We start from the raw sequence: 21,739 nt of genomic DNA, 5'->3' as shown, positions 1-21,739 counted from the left end.
AGAAATTTCGACATTAAATCCATAATTAAGTTTTGTATGAAAATTATGAAACTGTCGGCATCCCAAATAAAATAAATAAATAAAAAAAAGGCTGAGCAGTCGTTCCTCTTAAATTAAATTTAAGAGGAATGGCTCCCCCCTCCTCCCCTCTGAGGACCCCTTGGTTTGCTATATATTTATTTATAGAGAGAAAGATAGAAGAATATGTAGATTAAAAAACCATAAAAATGTGTAACATTTCCCTTTTCTTACTAGAAAAATCTATTTACATGAACTTTTCCTAACCGAGAAAAATTCTTTGGATGACATTACTGTTATAAAGGTTAAAATGCATTAAGATAGGTATAAATTGCAATCCGGCAGCGATGAAAAGTTCATATTACGATAAAACCATTATCAATACGCCGTCATGTTCTTATTTTAAATAAACTTCTAAGAATAAAACACCACAAAATATTAAATAACGCATATTTATTAACAGATAAAAAGTTAACTGCAGACTTATAAAATAATATAATGTACAGCTAAAGTCTATGGAGATAACAGTTCAGTTATTACAATCATTATTTTATGCCTGTAATTAGTGGTTTTTGTCATGCATCGTGAAAATTCTAATACAATAACTAATACGCTACAAAAAGTGTATTAACCAATTTACTTTTTTTCAATATCAATACGTAGTTACAACAATTGCTGAATATTGGAAGTACACCATTAAAATGCTTATATAAAATAAATATAGTTTTTGGTTTGTTAGGTATTATTAATGTAGGTAATATTTTATTAAAAAATTGCATTTCAGTTCAAAATGCCCGTTCACATACCTAACACATACTTCTTCCAAATATCACACCATAAGAAAATGAAAAAGATGAAAGGGAACAGAAAAAAAATGTTTTAGGCACAAAATATATAAATATCTATAAGAATAATAAACTCTTTCTATTAGTCATTCTTCTTTCATTTCATAGAATAATTTGAAAAAATGACAGCTTGCAGAAAAATATGATGAGACCAGAATTTAGTACAATCAGAATAAATTGTAAAAAAAAATATAAAATAAAGATAATAAAAATACTAAATAATTCAAGTAAAAGCATTTAAAAGTAATTAGTCATAGAGTATTAAAAAAAACACCATTACCTAGTAATAAAAAAATCAGACGACAAGTGAAAATAAGGTAGGACCCATCGGCATACCCTGTTGCATTTTATTATTGTTAATAATCATTGAATTTTTGTTTTGTTTGCAATCAATTATATTTCAAATGATTAACTTTGTGATGAAACATTTAGAAATGAAACTCTGTGTACATCAAAATTGATAACAAATAAAGTGATGTACACAAAGTTAAAGTGTCCATTTACAAAATTCTGCATTATCCATCAAGAAAAGTGTGTTCCAAACTGAAAGATTTAAAAATGTAATATTTTTAAAATCAATCTCTCATTCAAAAAAACTATAGTAAAAGACAACCGCTTGATATAAATACTCGACCTATAGCATACAAAACCTATCCACAACCCTTTTCCACCACTTATTTTTACTAAATCTTTAACATTCTTAATTTATAAATAGTGATAGAGCATGTGACTAACGATTATATAAATCCAATAAAAATAAAACTCAATTGCACCGCCTTACAGATAAATTTGAAAAAATACAACATCTTTATAATGGCTTATGTCAGAGGAATCAATTTTATTCATAAACAATATATATAGGATATATTGTCGAGTGTTCATTGACAAAATATATATGGTAAGTGCTATTTTATAAGCAGAATCTCAATAATCTCACCAATTTTTATAATTAATTGTGTTATGGTGCCGATTTTACTGTATCAATCCACTGGTATTTGAAGGACTCCAAAAGCTTCTATGAAATAATATGTATCTACTTTGTATGTACATATTAGTGTATTATTTCAAACATTCAAAGCATACAGTCTACCAATCTCCTAGAGACGAATTGCATAATTCTTATACATAGCAACTTGATCCCATATTCTGCCAAACTTTTAAACATACATATTTAGTTACAAATATATAAACACCTTTATGGAAAAACATTTATACAGGATACATATTAACGTAGATATTGCAAAACGAGAATATTATGAATAAATTAGTGTAACTCTGTTATTTGCACAGATAATTGTATAATCAACTATGATTTAATTAATTACTACAGTGGAAAGGGATGAAGCAGACCCTATTTTGTATATTTTTTAATTTCCAACGAATAGGATATACAAAATAATTAAAATATGTCAATCTTTGTAAGTATGTTATTATTGTACTTGAAAATTTTAGAAGTGTCTGAATTCATCACTTCAAGCAAGGTGAATCAGGACAGCTATGAAATGCGGAGAATGTACACCTAATAACAAAAAAAATATAATTTTCAAATGTTGTGCATAGAGAAGGGTTGACATAAGTGGAAAATAATAACTTTGCTTTTTCCCAGGTCATCAAGAAAATTAGTTTAGTCACAAAGAGAATAATACATTTTCTGGGGGAATATTTTTCAAACTCTTGAAATATTCTTTTAAAGTCATTTGGTCAATCCATTTCGCACTCTCTTGCTGCGGTGACGCACAAAATACGGTGCCGCCCATTCCTTTCTAGATTTATCTTATCGCTTAACCAATATCCCAACTCTATTCAAATTATCTTTTATCAGTAGACGAACATCAATAACTCTCGTTGGAAATGCCCACTTGGCAAGCTTTAAAGTTCCTTAGTTAAGATGACCATAATGTTCTTCAGCAGTTTTGTAGGCGTTGTCTGAATTCACCTGCCAAGTACGGATTCATCCCGTTCGACACTACATTATTTTATTATGAAATAACACAAACACGGTTAATATTCAAACATATCAAAAATAAACAGTCGTAAATTTTAATCACTTGTTAATTGAATGCTTTGGTAAACAAGTTCACTGGGTTTTATAAAATATGATGAACTCTGTACAAAATATTACATAATACAAGTAGATGTTTCCATTTAAGTTCATCAAAATATTGATAGTTAAATTAATTGAATCAGCCAGTAGAAACATTAATGTTGTCCAGTGCCACTTGTAAAGGATTATGTAAGTTTTTTTAAAATTCATTCGCATATTTCAGGATTCGTAAGCTCTAACGATAATTTGAGTAGTGCTCGACCTTTAATTTAAAAAAAACCATTTACCCCTCGGTAGAAAACATTCTTTTTCCATCATCTTTATTTATATATTTTTTTATGGAAACATTGAAATATTAATTACATACTATGATTGTAACAATAATTGCTTTGCAGAATGCACAAACTATGTATTTTTTACAAAAATGTCACAACAATTTTTTTTTATCGAAATTAGTAGAATACAAGTTACAATAAGTTGGGGATGAAGTTTTTTTTATCAAAATTGGGAAAATACAAGATACAATAAGATTTTCGACGATAATTAATTATTTATAAATTACAAAACACACAATGTATTTTTTTTTAAAGTTATTAAAAAAATGCAATACATGCAGACGTAATTAGAACCGGTTGACAGCAACATTATTAATAATACATATATATCAAAAATGGGTTAATGGCTTCCTTCTTCCAACAAGTTTTTACTACTACAAACATGCTTTTACAATGTACGGTGTTTGATAAATACAACTATCAAGGATTTTTAATTTGTGTGTTATTTCTAAAATGTATGTTATTTTTTTATGTATGTTAACGGAAAAGACGTCTCCTGAAAAGTAATCAAATAAATATATATCCCACGTCTAGCGAAGAATAAGAAAACTAAAAAATTTACTCATTTTTTAGTTCTTCCTTCGGTGATTTTGGTTTCTTGTCCTGCCCCTGAAAAATAATGTTAGTTTAGACATTGGAAGATTATTAGTAGGAAGGAAAATTAGTAGTTGAGTTCAGAATAATAAGGGAAGATATTATACAAGTCCTGAGACATTTGAAAAAAAAAATTACGAAGAAAAGTAATATTATTTATTTGTTAAGTAATTAATGAAGTTGTTTATAAAAAAAAACACAGTTGCTTAAATAATGGACTGTTTTTAGCTTACAGCACTAATAAAATGTAAAATTTAAAAATATCTGATTGAACTTTACAAATTCAATACAGGTTAATGTTAAATGAACGATCATTCATGGCTTTGCAAAACCCTCTCTGGAATTTTTTGCTGATTTCGAGATTATTGCAAAAATCCATTTAAAACAATTGAACGTAAATAAAATAACACTATTTTCGTTGAATATTAAAATAACAATGTAACTTAAGCATAAATATGCGTTAGTTTTTTTTTAGAAAATTTATTGTGGGTAAGAGCGATAAGTGGTTAACATTTTTGCCAAATTGCATTTTTAATAGCCTAGTGTTCTTTACAATGTCGTTTATCATTGAAAGAAATTGCTTCATGATAAAAGACCCTGTAAAGATACTAATAGTGGCTTTTGGTTATTAAAAACTAGATTTGGCTAAAATGTTAGTTAGCCATTGTCGCTCAACCGACGTGTTTGCGACTATCTTGAAATCAGCAAAATATTTCCAGAGCTGGTTTTGCTACTCCATGGCTCAAATTTAAACATTGCAAATTTAACCTCTAGGAGAGTGAATTTTTGAGAGAAGAAAGTGATCAAAAGGTTCACTTTTATTAGGTGTGTTGAACTGTCATTTTGATGAGAGAGCCGGTCACCTGTGTAACCTATTTAACCTAGTTTTTGTTTCATCACTTTTAATGACTCTATATCTCTTTTTAAAGGTGTGTTTAATTGTCATTTTGATGAAATATCATGGAACCATTCAAAAGATGTAGTATTTATAATATGTATTAAAAAAAATCTAATTTTGTTAAAGAAGTACCTATATAATATCAAATTAGCCGAATTAATCAGATATTAACACACCTCCGGCGGGAAGGGTAGTTCTACCTTTTACGCCAAGCCTTCTTGAATGACGGAAAAGGCTTTGCTGTCCGATAATTTTATATCAATCTCTTTGTAAGAGTCCCAACTATATGTACATATATGAATTTAAAAAATGTGAACCAATTCTTCAATTCTTGTCTTTTGCATGGAAGAATATTTTATCAAAAGGAAACAATATTAAACCTGTAGAACGCGTAAATACATCCTTACACTTATCGCGCCGGAGATGCATATATTTTTTGTTTTTTTTTGTCATGATTTGCGTTAAAATTAAAACAATTTTTTTTAATAATGAAATACGCAGTTCATTTTTTAAAACATCACTAAATGGCCCAACACTGACTCTAACTTCAGTTGTCCATAAACTTACAAAAATGACAAAAATAGGCTTTAATTTCAGACAATAATTTATTAGTTAGGGTGTGATGAGCACCATTCAAATATTTCATTTAAATCAAGTATTATTAATTTAAGATGTAGCTGTTGAAAACAAAATCCATTTTCTCAAAATTGGACCCTTGTTTTTGCCCGCGTGAAGTGTGTTAACAAAAAAAAATTAAATTTATTATTAAAAATTAATATTATTAATAGAAGGATTTCTACAAACAATCCTGTACGATGAACGATCATACTCCTTTGCGCAGATTTTTTTATGGACATACACGGTACGGCCATACTCTCCTAGAGGTTAAACATCTTGTGTATTAAAGTCAATTCGATGCAAGAATAAATACAAAGATAACATTATTAGAATGTATCCCAGAAATAGAATTTGTTAAAAAGGTTAACCCAATATTTCGATTTTGATTAAATTAATTGAATGTTTAAATATGTATTCCTTGACAATGAAAGATGGCATTGCATAAAGAAGAAAATGGGTCAGGTGTTACACAACAAACACTAAAAGCATTAATATCGCATTGAAGAGTGCTTGATAACGCATAACACGCATCTAATTTTATTACCAAAGTCTACAGCACACAAAAGCATCAAAAACAATTAAATCTCTACGATAAAACCAACATTCAAACTATACTTAACACATGTGCAAAATGGTTTCCTTGGCTTAGTTCCATTTGGAAATAGCGGGTAATAAAATCCCTGTTACTATTTACTTAACTTGTTATAGGTCATAACTGCGAGAGATGGACGAATGTCATCTCAATTCATCACAACCTTCAAGAGTTATTGGCGCATTCGTCACCATCAGCTGCTTCTAAATGAAACCTATTCATTTCAGGTAAACGTTCTTTATAATTAAATGCTATTCAGTCCAATTTACTTATACATAATGTATGATATTTTTAATTTAAAGCGATCCATCTCAACGTTTAACTTTCGGAAACAGACGAATTCACACAATCCTTACACGTATGACGATAAGGTTGAAATTCACACTTAACACACGAATTTGCATTACTTTGCATTGCATCGCCTTAAGCCTCTGCATTCCCAATTCCTACCGATTTATAATAAGTTTCTCTATTCTATTTTTGAAGATAATATTATTACATATTATGTAATTCCCTCGATAGAAAAAAATCGCAAAGCTCTGAAATTTTTAAAAACACATTTTGTTCTGTTATTTAATATGTTATGGGCATGTAAAAATCACAGTGTATCTTTAAATGCAACTAAAGCATTTGTGGAGAGATTTTCACTCTATTTCAAACAAATCGTGTTTTATTAAATATTTTCACCATTTTGATTAATTAATAAAAGTTTTTTTTTTAATATTGGGCCATTCATCTTTGAAAGCTTACTAAGGGGCCTTAACAAATAATGACTTTCATCTTATATACTTATACTAAACTACAAAATTTAACTGTAGGGAATTTTGTAAGACTGGAGGAAGTGAGGGAGGGGAAGTTTTAGAAGTACCCGGCTGTTCATATCTGGTCACTAAATATAGCTAAAGTCATTTCAAGCAAAGTATAGATTCTGAATTGTGTGTCTCATCAGGGCTATACAGAGAGGATATTTTCCACTCTATTGTCAATCTATGTTGTATTAGACAAGAATCAATCTCAAAATCTAATTGAAGCAAAGTCCATTAAGTTTGAATATTTAATCTTGCTAGAAAGTAAGCTCGTTTCGATAGGGGGAAAGAACAATTTGTAAAAAAAAAAATATTTTATATAACAGTAAAAAAAAATTTTGAACATCAAAACGTACCGAAGGATTTTTGTGGAAGTTCAACATGGCCACTAGCGCCTTCAGTCTATACCTCAACATAACCTTGCTCTTCCACTTCTCTGGCAACACCAGAAGAATGGTGGCCATGTTGCCGGCAAACAAAACGAAGAACAGTGCGGCGATCGTCGGCACCTAGAGCATTAGTACACCAATATCAAGCAAGCGTGCAGTTACACTAATAAGCACATACTGGGAAATTAGGTATTAGTCAAGGAAATTGTATTTGCTTATTTCGGGACAAAAAAAATTGACTTCATTTCAATATTAACTTCACGTCAAAATTAACTTCACGTCAAATTTAACTTCACGTCAAAATTAACTTCATGTCAAAATTAACTTAACGTCAAAATTAACTTCACGTCAAAATTAACTTCATGTCAAAATTAACTTCACGTCAAAATTAACTTCACGTCAAAATTAACTTCACGTCAAAATTAACTTCACGTCAAAATTAACTAGACGTCAAAATTAACTTCACGTCAAAATTAACTTCACGTCAAAATTAAATTCACGTCAAAATTAACTTCACGTCAAAATTAACTTCACGTCAAAATTAACTTCACGTCAAAATTAACTTCACGTCAAAATTAACTTCACTTTACGTTCATCAATAGAAGATTCTGCTTGGAAAAAAATTGTGGCAATTTTTTGTTGTGTTTTTCGGTAGCTTTAAAAAATTCTCTCATTTTTAACTGTCCGAAAATAAACAAACACTCTACGCATTAAAATCATATAACAAATGAAAACAATAAAAAAGACTGTTAACTACATATCACTGAAAAGAAAAGAAAAACACAAAACATGCTAAATTAATATAATAAAGAAAATACAATCAAATATCAAAATAAAGAAAATCAGATCCAGGTAAGTTAAATTACACAAGCGATTTTATTATTAAATTTTAACAATATCTATTAGGCTGGATAAATACTTTTAACAAGTACAAAAAAAATTGAACACTGAATTACTCTAATTACTGCAAGATGAAGCACAATTTTTTTAATATAGGTACATAATACATTGGTTTTTAAAACAATTTATTTTTGTAATAAAATTGCTATCCACCCTAATGCACATACTTTATTTTGAATAAAATTGAGATAATGTAAGAAAAAGTTACGGACAATATTATGTAATAAGTAGTTTGGTGTAGAAAATACAGGAGGAAAATGTTTAACAAGTACGCATATTTACTACCATTACGTATTTTACTATTATCTTCTTATTCTTAACACAACATTTTATTTATTTATCCCCTCAGGATAATTTGTTCGGATTTAGGAACAGACAGCTATTATCCATTGAGTCAATCTGTTCGTTTTTAGCTCATATGGTCTAATAAAATGTAAAAGGAAGTATAGCCGTTTATGTATTTAAAATTTAAAAAAATTAATAATAAAAAAATTTAAAAAAATAGAAATCGTTGTATCTCCCTTACTGTCATGGTGAGAAATATAATTTAAACAGTGTTAGAAAGAAAAAACACCACGCTTTATATTCAAATCTAGAAGGTAACCAACCACAAAATAATTGAAATGTACACCTCTATGAAACCAAAGGTCTTGACTGTAATTTGAGAAAAATTTAATAAACTTTTTGAAAATTTTATTAATTATTTTTATAAATAACAAAAAAAAGTGACATTACTGTTATGTTTGTAATATATTTTTCTAATATAATGTGTGTGTGTTTTTTTTATCATCAGTATTTTTATTTCAGTGTTTAGATGAAAATAATTAAGCTGAGCCATTTTTAAAACTTTTTTGCATTTAAAAAAATTATATGTTTTTTTCTAATAATAAAATTTGAAAGTGTATTTTATCACCTTTCAAAAAATAAGTTTTTAGTTTTCGGATACATTCAGAAATTATTATTATTATTATTTTATTGCACAGCGGAAATACAAACAAATTCTCCGACCACCTGACAGCGTCTTTAGAGAAATATATGACATATAACGGTCAACGTGCCAGAGGCCTGAGGGGTTCAATATTGACTACATCCACACAGTATTATAATTATTTTGTCTCATAATATACACTTATTAAGAATGTCTTCCCTTGAGCTTTATTTTTAATATTAATTCCGCAAAGCCCTAAAGTACAGTAAGTATAAACATACATACATATTTATGTAAATATATATCTAAGGGTATTATGTACTTTAGGCAGAGGAAGGGTTAAAACTGGATTTTTAAGTCCACTTATCCAGTAATCAAGAAATTAACACTATGAGGTAACCAATAACTAATGTTTGAATAACAAATGAAATACCAAACCCTTGTCAAACTACTAAAATTATATCATTATATGTAGTGTTTATTGGATAATATAATCTAATCTAATAATACCAAATCCCAAAGCAGATTTTTTTCTTCTAAAATCTGTATCAGATACTACAATAAAGCTTGTAAGTATGTACCCTAACCTCAAAAACACATTCTTCATATTATTGTTACAAATACTATTAAAAACAATAAAACAAATAAAAGCCAAAATCTGGGCTAGTGAAACACAATCAAAAAATATTTTAGCAGTCAGTCAAGCTCAGACTTAAAAATTAATTATTTAGCTACTGCTAATCAATCGAAAGTCAATTAATATAAAAATATTAAAATTATTATAAACACATAATATTGTAAGTAAAACAATTTTTCAGTATACACCGTGTTTTAGGTCCATACTATCTTTGTTAAATCTAATTTCATTGGGTTCAAAATGTTATGAACTGATAGAACCCTTTCGTATGAATGCTGCCGAGTTTGTGGACAGCATTCAACGCACTGGGTTAATGTTTGCCGTTTACTCTGAGTTCAGAAACTAGTTTTAAAAACTTATAGAGTAAATTAATAGCTTTTCAGAAAAGGCTGCCTGCCTATATAAAGCTTCATTGAAGTGATTGAATATTTAACACATTCACGGACACAATATCTATTGACGTTGTTTTAGAGGAGATGTGATATTATGGAACATATATATTTGTGTCTATTACCAGGGATGCGATATGACACAACAGACTTTGAAGTCAAGTTTTGTTTTCTGCCGTTGTAAGAAAAAAAGGAACTGGAAATTTTCAATGGTCACATTCTGAAAACGAGCCATTTCATGTTTATCAACATATTAAAATAAAAAAAGTACATCAGAAGAATGCGATTATCGAAAGTTTCCAGCTGCCTTTTTGCTTATGTCAGCACTATTGTAGCTTGTATATTGGTGTCACAGTGCAAACACTTCTATACTTGATAGTATAACTCCCGAAGAGGGAGGGTTTAGAGTCATTCATAATAATTATATGTAGAATCGTTTTATTAAAAAAAATAGCGTCTTGACGTGTACGAAGAAGGAGGTAAACAATCAGTTTCATTATACCATCGTTGGAAAAGTGGTGGGGCCCCTCCAATGTCACACCCAAAGACGAAAACTTTTTATTACTGATTTTCATCGACTTTCCAAAACGCGTGTCCTGTGACAAAAGACAGCATGTGTCGTATCACGAACCTCTGTTTTCCGGCAAGCGTCCGTCAATGTGTTAAAAGGCGTTATATTATAAAGTTGACTATTTATTATAATTATTTAGGTGGGTTACTCACCTTCCAGATGGGATGCAAATATGTGTTAATCTAACTGAGGTGTGTAACCACAGTAAGTAAAAAGTATTTCTTGTTTAAATAACGATTAATTTCAGTTTGAAAATTTTATTAGAATTTATTTAGATTATAGTGAACTTCTTGAAGTTTAGTGGCACGGACGTGAAACACGGTGTAGACATCATGCGGTGCTAAAATAAATGCCCAAATCACGAGATGAAATTTTACTCCTTACTAATAATTGATTGCTTCCCTGCGAACAGTGGGTTACATTATCATTATGTGGATGTGTTTACAAATGGAATGGTAAATTAAAATCTGTTTACTAAACAGTTTGTCCAATGACATCATACTTGTAATAATTATGATGTTCAAAAACAAAAAAAATATATATCTTCAACTATTTTGTATTTTATCATCCCAATTATCTAGTTATCAAAGCATAAAATGATGCATGGGATAATCCAGATAATTTATGACTTAGTTAATGCCAATAAACCTGGTTTTGGTTATGTGAATATAAAGCTGCACTTTTCTTTGCAGCTTCCATCGATTTTAACAAACATAGTTTTACTAACCAAAATCTTACTTGAAAATAACATTAATTTTAATGCCTTAAATGGTTTTAAACTTCACTTTTGTCAATTTTATCAGATCTAACCGAACTCTCACTTTAAGCAATGGATAAGGGAAACTAAATTGAACGTTAGGGACATAAATTCTGGAATAAATTCTTATTATTATTATTATTATTATTATTATAACATAACATGATATTCTTTTTTCCTTCACGCGGTAAGTGAGTTAAGTGTTTAGAAAATAATTAATAAAACTATTTTGTAACAAAAAACGCCTGAAGATTAATGACTTTGGACAAACTGTCTGCAATCTGAATATCTGAACACATACAGTCTGACATTTAATAATAGACAAAAATTGAGGGCACTGCAATCGTTTAAAATATTTTATATGGCAACACGAAGATGATTCGTAGGAAAATGAATGTAAGCTTAAAAACGCACAAAAATCCAAGAGCATTTTTTTTTACTTTTACCAAACGGTGTTAAAAAATGAGTGGTACTTTCCAAAAGGAGATAGAAACTACATAATGTTCTAATACATTTTTTATTTAATCTTTGCAAGGAAGGTAATTCTATGGAAAGGCATTTTTTTATTTCTGATATTTATTAATCAAAATAGCCATTTATTAGAAGATTTAAAAACAAATTCACACATCAAAATTGTAAAATAAAATAAAAAAATGTAAAAAAATGGATGTATGCTGTTTTCCCTTTGAACTTTGATGTTTGTTGAAAATGAACTGTCAAACTCGAATGTGGAGAAATTTGAATGTAAAGAACAAATTTCAAAGACAAAGTGAGTATCTTGGTGTTGCCATAGAAATAAATAATGAATACCATTTGAATAAATTTCTAGAATATTACGCCAAGCTGTTAGTTGAAGAGTGATTTTTCGTTTTGTGATTAGGGCGTGACGGCAGAGTCGCGATGAAAACACGGTGAACATCAAAAGCAGAGACAGCTACACATGCTGCGGCTAGCTGCCTACGGACACTGGCCACCGTCTAGGGACTGTACTAGTACGGTATAGTGCAATCCGGGCGAGGCGTGGTTACGCTACCTGCTCGGACAACTTCTGCGGGATGACCATCAGTGTGGTGACGATGTTTCCCACCGACAACACGAGGAAAGATAAACTCAGCGCTGGGACCTAGCGGGAGACGGGTCAGACAGAATGTGGTACACAACAAGGTAAAAACAGGGAACAGAAAAATTCATTGCTATAAAATATTATTAACACAAAAAGTGTTTCTAATTCATATTAGAACACAAAACAGAACATGATAAAAGAATAGGTTGGTTTGTTCTTTTTATTAGCTTATCTGTTTTGTCATGGAACCTAGCATAACACATGTGACGCTCAATTTCAAATCCCCAAAAGACCATGACGTGTTGGGTAAAAGCATAATGCTGAAAGGTCCAATGTAACCTCTCACTCTTCCCCATAAACGACTTATCTAATAAATTGAGGTTGTAATGTAGGTCTTAGGATGGGTTGTTTCGGAGAATTTGAACAATTCATCAAATTTCAACGTTAATATGCGAGTTCTGTGAAAGATATTTTCTAGTTCTGTTATTATTTCAGTTCTGTCAAGCAACTAGCGTATAATGATATAATATCAGAACTTGAACAGGACTTTCACAGAACTCGCAAATTAACGTTGAAATTTGATGAATTGTTCAAATTGTCCGAAACAACCGGTCTTAGTGACTTTTTTTTTTATTTTTTATAGTGAATACCTCACGAGAGTCCCAACTGCTCCCGTCTGGAGCCAGTGAGACTATGGCATCCCCAATTGGGGGATGTTGTGAGGCTGAAGGTAAGTGGGGAAGGGAAAGAGGAAGGTGTGGAATTACCTGGCTATTCAGATCTAGTCACTAAACACGGCTAAAGCCATTTGGAGCAACGTTTCAATTCTGAATGGTGGTCTTACACCAGGGCGATACTGGTAGTATCTTCCACTCTGGAACGTGCCGCAAATATACTATAAATTATTTTAATTAATTAATTGTTAAATAACACAAATTAATCAAATAAAATTTATTTGCGCACGCCGGGTTCGAATCCGCGACCTTCGGAATGGCAGTCCAATGCGTTACCACTGGACTATGCCGGCCGTCAATATTGCTGGACCACAGCTAGAATTTTTGTAGATTTTTATGTTAGATACAAAACCTTTTTTGTTTTTAAATCACATTAATACGCCGATTGCTTGTATAATATTCAATTTTTTTAAATAACAATTCAAAACATCTAAAATAGTTTTACAGGATTTTTAATTGGCCGCCACATGTATTTATAATGAAATTCATTATCAGTCTGTATTCGGAAAATCTACACTGGTTCAAGCAATTTCTGCAAAGCAAGTCCATACATAACGATTCTTATTCATGAATACTGCATATAGCAAGAAAATAGTTTTCACCTTGTCTTAGAACAGTTTATACCTTATTCCTAGAGGTACAGAAATGAAAATCCAATAAACTAGTCGGCAAATTTTGAATCCTTCATCATTGTAAAAAGAGAACCTTACATCAACAGATATGAATAAACTAACCCCACATCAACAGATATGAATAAACTAACCTCACATCAACAGATATGAATAAACTAACTGCTGTAGTAGTTTAACCGTTTCACGGCGCTCATTAGGTTTATAGGATAAATTACGTACTTTTATGACACATACATACATTTTCTAAGAAAATGTATCGTCGAGGGCACTTATATGTGCCCGTAACAGCGAAGAACTTAAAAGGCTGTGATTAAATTTGACTAATATTTCAAACTCAGTTACATTTGATCAACGATGAGTGACATTTTAATGGTTCTTGAACAATGATTCTCGATCTATTGATGAAAAATATTTATTAACAAATCTGCTGACAAGCAGAACGGTCAAGTTGTTATGCTCGTCAGTGGATCAAAATTTGAACAAAAGCTAAAACAGGTTGAGAATTCACGTTCGACCGCAGCCGTTCAAATGTCACATAAATAAAAAAGGGTTGATCTTCGATTTACGAGTAATTAAATGTGATGGTTTGAAACACCACAACCTTTAACACAGTATTTTTTATGTGAGTACCACAAGATTCCCAACTGCTCCCAAACTTCTGGAACCAGTAGACTATGGCACCCCCCTATTTGTATATGTTGTGAGGCTAAAGGAGATTAAATAACGGATCAAGTCCGGCACTAACCTGCCAAGTGGCCTGCGGATGGAAGGAGATGTGGAAGAGGGTGTAGGCGTTGTAGAGCTGGAAGAGGTAGCCAGCAAAGAGGAAGGGCAGCAGGAATGACAGGCCCCTCCACATCCAAGAGTGAAAGCCCTCGATGGTGATGTCCATGTTGTGGCGGGCGCCCAGGGCCTTCAGTCGGTACAGCACCCCGTGCTGGTAGCGGAACTGCAGATATTGTACAACACCTACGAAAACAATAATTAATGCACTAAAATGCTTTCTCTTCTCCATTTTGGACAAATTTTTCAGCTTAACAATAGTAGATTTATATTCCGAATGCCATTGTCTCCGATGTTTTAGATGAGAAATTAGGGTAATGCGAAACCTCAATTTTGACAATTTTATGTAAGTATATACAGGGTTTTCCAATAAGAGGTGTTATTTTGATATTCAATCGTAAAAGATCAATGGTTTCGTTGCTTGTGTGGCACGTAGCGCCGTCTTGTTGAAAGCAAACGTTGTCCAGATTAATACCATCTAATTCCGGCCATAAAAAATCATTAATCATCTCTCGATAGCACAATCCATTCACCGTAACTGTTGCTCCAGCCTCATTTTCGAAAAAATAAGGTCCAATGACTCCGCCGGACCATAAACCGCACCAAACAGTCACACGTTGAGAATAGAGAGGCTTTTCAACAATAACTCTTGGGTTTTCCGAGCCCCAGATGCGACAATTTTGCTTGTTGACGAAGCCACCGAGGTGGAAATGGGCCTCACCACTCAAGATAATTTGCATTTGATTCACTCAAGTGAATTTTAATAATTTCAATGCGTTGTTGAAGCGTGTATCGTTCCATTTTTATTAATGGCGTAGTTTCTACTTGTCAAATGTCAAAAAAAGACAGCTTCAAAAGTAATACATACCGAAATAGAGGGCTATTCAAAATAACACCTCTTATTGGAAAACCCTGTACATATAATCAGCCTGAGATGCAGTTGTCCCTTTCGCTCAGTATTATGTATGTAAATAAAATATGTATACTTATTATTATGTATGTATTATTATTTTCTTTACTCTAATTATGTTATATATTATTTAAAAATATGGAATGTATATTATATATCCTATCGCTATCCCTGCATTCTGGAATAAATTTTTATTATTATTCAAATTTCTTGACACCCTTGATTCCTCTTACGAAGTATCTTTTTGGTCCCTTGAAAAGTAACCAAAAAGATACGTGAACCAACAATATGTTAAAGATTTTCCCACGTTAATGAATAGATCAGTGATTTCCAACTATGTTATGTAAACCAAAAATGTGTTAAAGATTTTCCCACGTTAGTGAATAGATCAGTGATTTCCAACTATGTTATGTAAACCAAAAATGTGTTAAAGATTTTCCCACATTAGTGAATAGATCCTCCACCTCCCGGCAGAGTTGTTCAAATATGGAAATGAGCATCTGAGAAATCTGCTACTCAATTTAATAACTAAAATATGGACACTGGAAAAAATCCCAGAGGAATGGCAAATAAGCATAATATGCCCAATTCACAAGAAAGGTGATAAATTAAAATGCGAAAATCATAGAGGCATATCACTCCTATGCACAGCATATAAAATCTACACCATGATACTGAAACAAAGAATTGATAAATATGCAGAAAACCTACTGGGAGAGTATCAGGCAGGCTTCCGCACCGGTAGATCCACAACAGACCAACTGTTCACCGTCAGACAGATCTTGGCAAAGTGCTGGGAATTTGACATAGACATACACCAACTATTCATTGATTTCAAGCAAGCATATGATAGCATAGATCGGGAGTGTCTATATGACATACTACTACAATTCCAGATTCCACCTAAATTGGTTAGGCTCATAAAAGCCACAATGTCAGACTCAAGATGTCAGGTCAAAATAGACGGAGAATTGTCGGAAGAATTTACAGTATCACAGGGACTTAAACAGGGGGACAGTCTGGCTCCCACTCTCTTCAACATTGTGCTCGAACATGTAATACGAAAAACACTAATAGACACTGGCTCCAATATTTGTTTCAAGAGCAGTCAAGTTGTCGGATATGCGGATGACATCAACATTGTCGGAAGATCAATTTCAGCCATTAAGGAGGTCTTCGACCCTTTAGAAATAGCGGCGCGGGAAGTAGGACTGCGAGTTAATGTTGACAAAACAAAAATGATGGTACAGAGCAGGAACCCTTCGCACAGAAGAAGAAGTAGTGCACTATTTAAAGACAACTACTCATACGAAGTGGTCGATCAATTCACCTACCTGGGCTCCAGCCTGACAGAGAACAATGAGGATCCAGCAGAAATCAGAAGAAGAATCACAGCAGCCAACAAAACATACTTCTCTTTGGTGCCAGTGTTTAAGTCACGTAGTGTCCACAGAAAAACCAAAATAACCATATATAAGACCATTGTAAGAACTGTATTGGCATATGGATGTGAGGCGCTGACACTGACAGTAAAGATGGCTGAAATGCTGGATACTTTTGAAAGAAAGGTGCTGAGAAGAATATGTGGACCGGTGAAAGAGGACGAACAGTGGCGTATCCGGCACAATAGAGAATTGTACGATATATATAAGGCCCCTAGCATCTCTGCACACATGAGACTCCTCAGGCTGAGATGGGCTGGTCATGTACAGAGAATGCCGGATACACGCGTCCCAAAAAGAATTCTGACTGGTCACCCAGGTGGAAAGAGAAAAGTGGGAAGACCCAGACTGAGGTGGGAAGATGAGGTAAGAGGGGATGCAGCACAGCTTCTCCAGGTGACAAACTGGAAGTCAGCCGCTGAGGACAGGAGGAGTTGGAGGCGACTGTTGCAGGAGGCCAAAGCTCGATATGGGCTGTAGCGCCATCGAAGAAGAAGAAGTGAATAGATCAGTGATTTCAACTATGCACCACGTTACATACATTGAGTATTGACTTACTGATATAAGCATTAAACCACATGAATTGGTCCCGGAACATCTGCCAGGGTTCGTTCTGCGGCCAGATCAGCAGCACTCCTGCCACCGCTGTGGAGATGAAGTGGTGCAGGCGCCACCAGCCCTTGATGCGGCTGCCGTTCACCTTCAGGATGGACTCCCTGATAGTCAGGGTGCAATAGTACCACACCAGCAGGAACATGAGGATCAGCTCCAGGGTCCTGGTGATCATGAGAAGTCAAAACATTAACTTTTTTAAAGACATAACTTATCATCACAAAAGTCACCAAACCACAACACATAATTTTGAGTTATTGCAGATTTGAAAGCTAAAATACACCGTGTCTGGAAACTTGTAGTACAAGCGGGAAACTGGTGAATCTACATTGCAAAAAACCCAAAAATCGACAAAAATTTATTTTTTCGGTCTGAGAATTTTTATTTTATATTTTTTACATTTTCTATTTTTTTGGAAACTAAAGTGTTAAAAAAAGCTATATACCTAAATATAAAAACTATAGCTTATCTCCCTTTGTCTCTATTATCTATGGGTTATAAATATCCTTCATCATTGTAAGCGGTAAATATTGCTTGTGCAATGATGGATCACAGGATAGAATCCGCGAAGCTAGGGTGGAAACACTCAGTCCTCCGTGGTCGAAAGGTATTGGTCTCGACTAGCAATCCTAAGGTCGCAGGTTCAAATCCCGGCGTGCGCAAGTAAATTTTATTAGATGAATTTGTGTTATTTCACAATTTATGCATTTAAAATAATATATAGAATGCTTGCGACGCGTCCCAGAGTGGAAGATACTCAGTATCACCCTGGTGTAAGACTAACATTCAGAATTGAAATGGCTTTAGCTATGTTTGGTGACCAGATCTGAGAAGTCAGGTACTCCCTCACCTTCCTCTTCCCTATCTCCTTCCCCCTCCCCCACCACTACCTTCAGCTTCACAATATACCCCAATTGGGGATGCTATAGTCTCTTTGGCTCCAAACGGTTGAGAGCAGTTGGGACACTTGTAAGGTATTTACATATAAAAAAATATATAAAAATTTAATTTCAATTTAAAAAAAATAAAACAGTATTTATAACGTTGTATATACAATATATACATATATATAAAACAGATATAATGTACAGCGGTACATTTTCTCCCCTTTCTTTCCTTCACATAAATTTTCTATTTTTAAAATTGGAGCTAAAAAAGAAACACTGTTTCTGGTGAGTTCCATTAACAATAAAAAATAAAAAGTTAATGCAAGTAGGTACTTAAAAAACGATATTCATAATCCGAGGGGTGAAAACACTGTACAGGTTTTGAAGCAAAAAAATGGCTTTTCTATTTTTAAGTATTCAAATGAGTACGAAAAATAATTAAGCCCAAGGAAAAAAATACTTAATCTTACCTGAAGTTTGTGAGCAGATTTATAACTGCTAGAACGAACCCAATGACGCTCAATATCAATTTGAATTTTTCGTATTCATCCTTGTATTTGAATCTGAAAATAAAAGAAAAAACATTTAAAACGACTGACGAAATAAATATCGAAAATATTTACGACTTTACGCATTCTTCATATCTTTGCCGGTCAATGTTAGCAAGCAAGAATAAAAAAGCGCTAAAAAAAGTACGCCCATTTTGCGACATGACAACACCGTACACAAATTTGACGTTTCGCGAAGTTTGACATATTGTCCGGTTGACAGGCGATCGCAATTCGCGCGCGGTGTGTATTTCATTATCGAGTGGCGCGATTATTGTTTCCAAAATATATTTTATGTCGAAGAACCTATCCAAAAAGACCATGGATCCACTATCTTTATTCATACTCAACGACGGAAATGTGTTTCCCCTGGTAGGATTCGGAACTTTCCGTATACAAGGTCAACAGAAAATAAAAATGGTTCTAGACGAGGCGCTCAAGGCGGGGTATCGATCTTTCGATACTGCTGCTGTTTATTCAAACGAAACGGACATCGGCGACGCTTTAAAAGAATTGCTACCGAAGTATAAACTGACAAGGCGAGATATCTTCCTAACCTCAAAACTGTCACCTAGCGATCAAGGCAAACAGCGTACGGAAAACGCAGTGTTGACCTCGATACACAAGTTGCAGTGTGAATATCTGGACTTGTTCTTGATCCACTGGCCCGGTTCTTCCAAGCTGGATGTTAGCAATCCTGACAACATGAAACTCAGAACTGAATCGTGGGCCTCTCTAGTAAAGCTTCAGAAGAGAGGAATGCTGAAGTCGATCGGCGTATCCAACTACACGGTGCGTCACATCCGGGAGTTGATCAGCGACTGTAAGGGAGTCATGCCGGCCGTCAACCAGGTAGAGTGGCACCCGCACTACCACCAAGATGACCTCATGAAAGAATGTAAAACACACGGAATTCTCTTGCAAGCTTATTCTTCCCTCGGGGGCTCTTACAACAAGGCTTTATTGGGCGATCCCGACGTAAGTGACATGGCCACAAGGCTCGGCAGAACTGTATCGCAGGTCCTTCTACGATGGGCTCTCCAGCAGTACATTGCTATCATCCCAAAAGCTGAAACTGCTCAGCACATACAAGAGAACATCAACCTAGACTTTGTCATCCCCGAAGAAGACATGGACAAACTGAACAACCTCAAAGTCAACAAAAAGTACGCTTGGAACCCGGATAATGTTGTTTAACAGGGTTTTCAGTTCATTTTACACAAAAGGCTACATGAATTTCGTCCCAACTACAATATATACAAGTTTATCTTAAAGTAAGGAAACCAAAATATTTATTATATGATGCAAGTACAATAACGCTAGGTACATATATACATATTAGTTTAGCTGCGATTAGTCAAAACGTTAGATTATTGTGTGCTTTAGCAATATTGTGTATCTGTCGGCAAAATGAATGTCATTTTTATTGAATGAATATAACAATTTATTGATGATTCATTTTGATGAAAATATTTTTCTTAAAAATAAGAAATAAATCATTTGTATAGAATCGAAGGTCAAATATATGAGAAAAGCATGTTCACATTAGACTTCACGGTGTTGATAGAAAATTGCCTTATGATTTTAATTCTAAAGTTTGCTCAAATCACGTAATGACATTAGGTTAAGGAATTTTTAAACACAAAGTACTTATTTATCTTTTGTCTCGTGTTTTATAGGAATTGTGCATTTAGTAGTTGACTGATCTGAACACCAGAAGTCTGTGAACCAGTGGCGTGGCGTGGCTGTGATATGTTTTCGATTTTCCAAAACAAAAAGTTTAAAGATAGTATTTTTTTAGACAATTTTTTTTCATTACAATTTTCAACTTTTGCCCGAAAATGTATTATTTTGCTTCTCCGAAGACTGAAATTAATGCTCCTCATTGTTATTAAACTGATACAAAGTGTAAGTCCAGCATATCTGGATAATTACCGACAAAATTACATCAACATCAAAAAAGAGTCACAATGACACCCCTGGTACCAGACATATTAATTTATTAGTTACTAGCTGTACCCCGCCACGCGTTGCTGTGGCTCATTCTGTCTATGCAGATAGAGAAACAACAGCGCGTTTTGCTTTTACGTCCAACAGATGGAGCTCTTTTTTTCTATATAATATAGATATATAATATATCTATACAGGGTGTATCGGCACGTACCCGACAAACTTTAACCAGCTATTCCTTAGCACATTTGGAGTAAAAAATGTTATGGGCACTTTGCTGTCCGGTAACATTTTTTTTCAATTAAAAACAAAAAATTATAAAAAAATCCACACTCCGTCACTGTCATTGGCATTGTCAACATGTGTGTTCTCGTGTTCAACAGCTGTTATTAGCAAGTGTGTCAAAAAGCGTCCACACTCTTTCATGCACACTAAATAATAATAGTTAAAAATGAGACGAATGGTGCCATCCCATTTCGTTGTGATTGTAAAAGCGCGCCAATGTAGGTACGTTCGTACATTATTCAACGAAACTCGAATAAAATATGGCCAGATGGGTTTTCAAACTTTGAAAAATGATAAAACATTGGTGACATGTGGTGAAAATATGAATGATTTTTTTTATTAAAAAAAAATGTTACCGGACAGCAAAGTGCCCATAACATTTTTTACTCCAAATGTGATAAGGAATAGCTGGTTAAAGTTTGTCGGGTACGTGCCGATACACCCTGTATAATATAGGTATATAAAAACATACGCGTATTCGAATGCGACGTTTTGTCAAAATTTCAAAGCAATCAGTGAAGAACTTTCCGAGAATTCAAGATTTTGAACAAACGAACATTTTTATTTATATA

The 21,739-nt window shown here is 33.1% G+C and overlaps 1 protein-coding gene across 3 annotated transcripts in view; it reads right to left on the bottom strand.

Moving 5' to 3' along the window:
- Positions 1 to 451: 451 nt before the first annotated feature.
- The window catches only part of LOC149420521 (transmembrane protein 120 homolog), a 31,905-nt gene continuing 10,617 nt past the window's right edge, over positions 452 to 21,739 (bottom strand). Inside the window, exons 4-8 of one of the 3 annotated variants that reach the window (XM_089636757.1) lie at positions 18,855 to 18,947; positions 17,444 to 17,661; positions 14,496 to 14,719; positions 12,355 to 12,444; positions 452 to 3,851 (exon numbers count right to left, since the gene is read on the bottom strand). In XM_089636757.1, coding sequence (XP_089492883.1) covers positions 3,801 to 3,851; positions 12,355 to 12,444; positions 14,496 to 14,719; positions 17,444 to 17,661; positions 18,855 to 18,947 — 676 coding nt within the window. In that variant the 3' untranslated portion in view covers positions 452 to 3,800. Of the gene's footprint in view, positions 3,852 to 3,877; positions 7,260 to 12,354; positions 12,445 to 14,495; positions 14,720 to 17,443; positions 17,662 to 18,854; positions 18,948 to 21,739 lie in introns of those variants that run through there. The other 2 variants (XM_089636756.1, XM_089636755.1) reach the window with 2 other exon arrangements.

The sequence above is a fragment of the Hesperophylax consimilis genome, chromosome 10 (assembly GCF_061612785.1).
Source record: "Hesperophylax consimilis isolate HC1 chromosome 10, BYU_Hcon_1.0, whole genome shotgun sequence".
Taxonomy (NCBI): Eukaryota; Metazoa; Arthropoda; class Insecta; order Trichoptera; family Limnephilidae; genus Hesperophylax; species Hesperophylax consimilis.
This window is presented reverse-complemented; position numbering and strand designations above follow the sequence as displayed.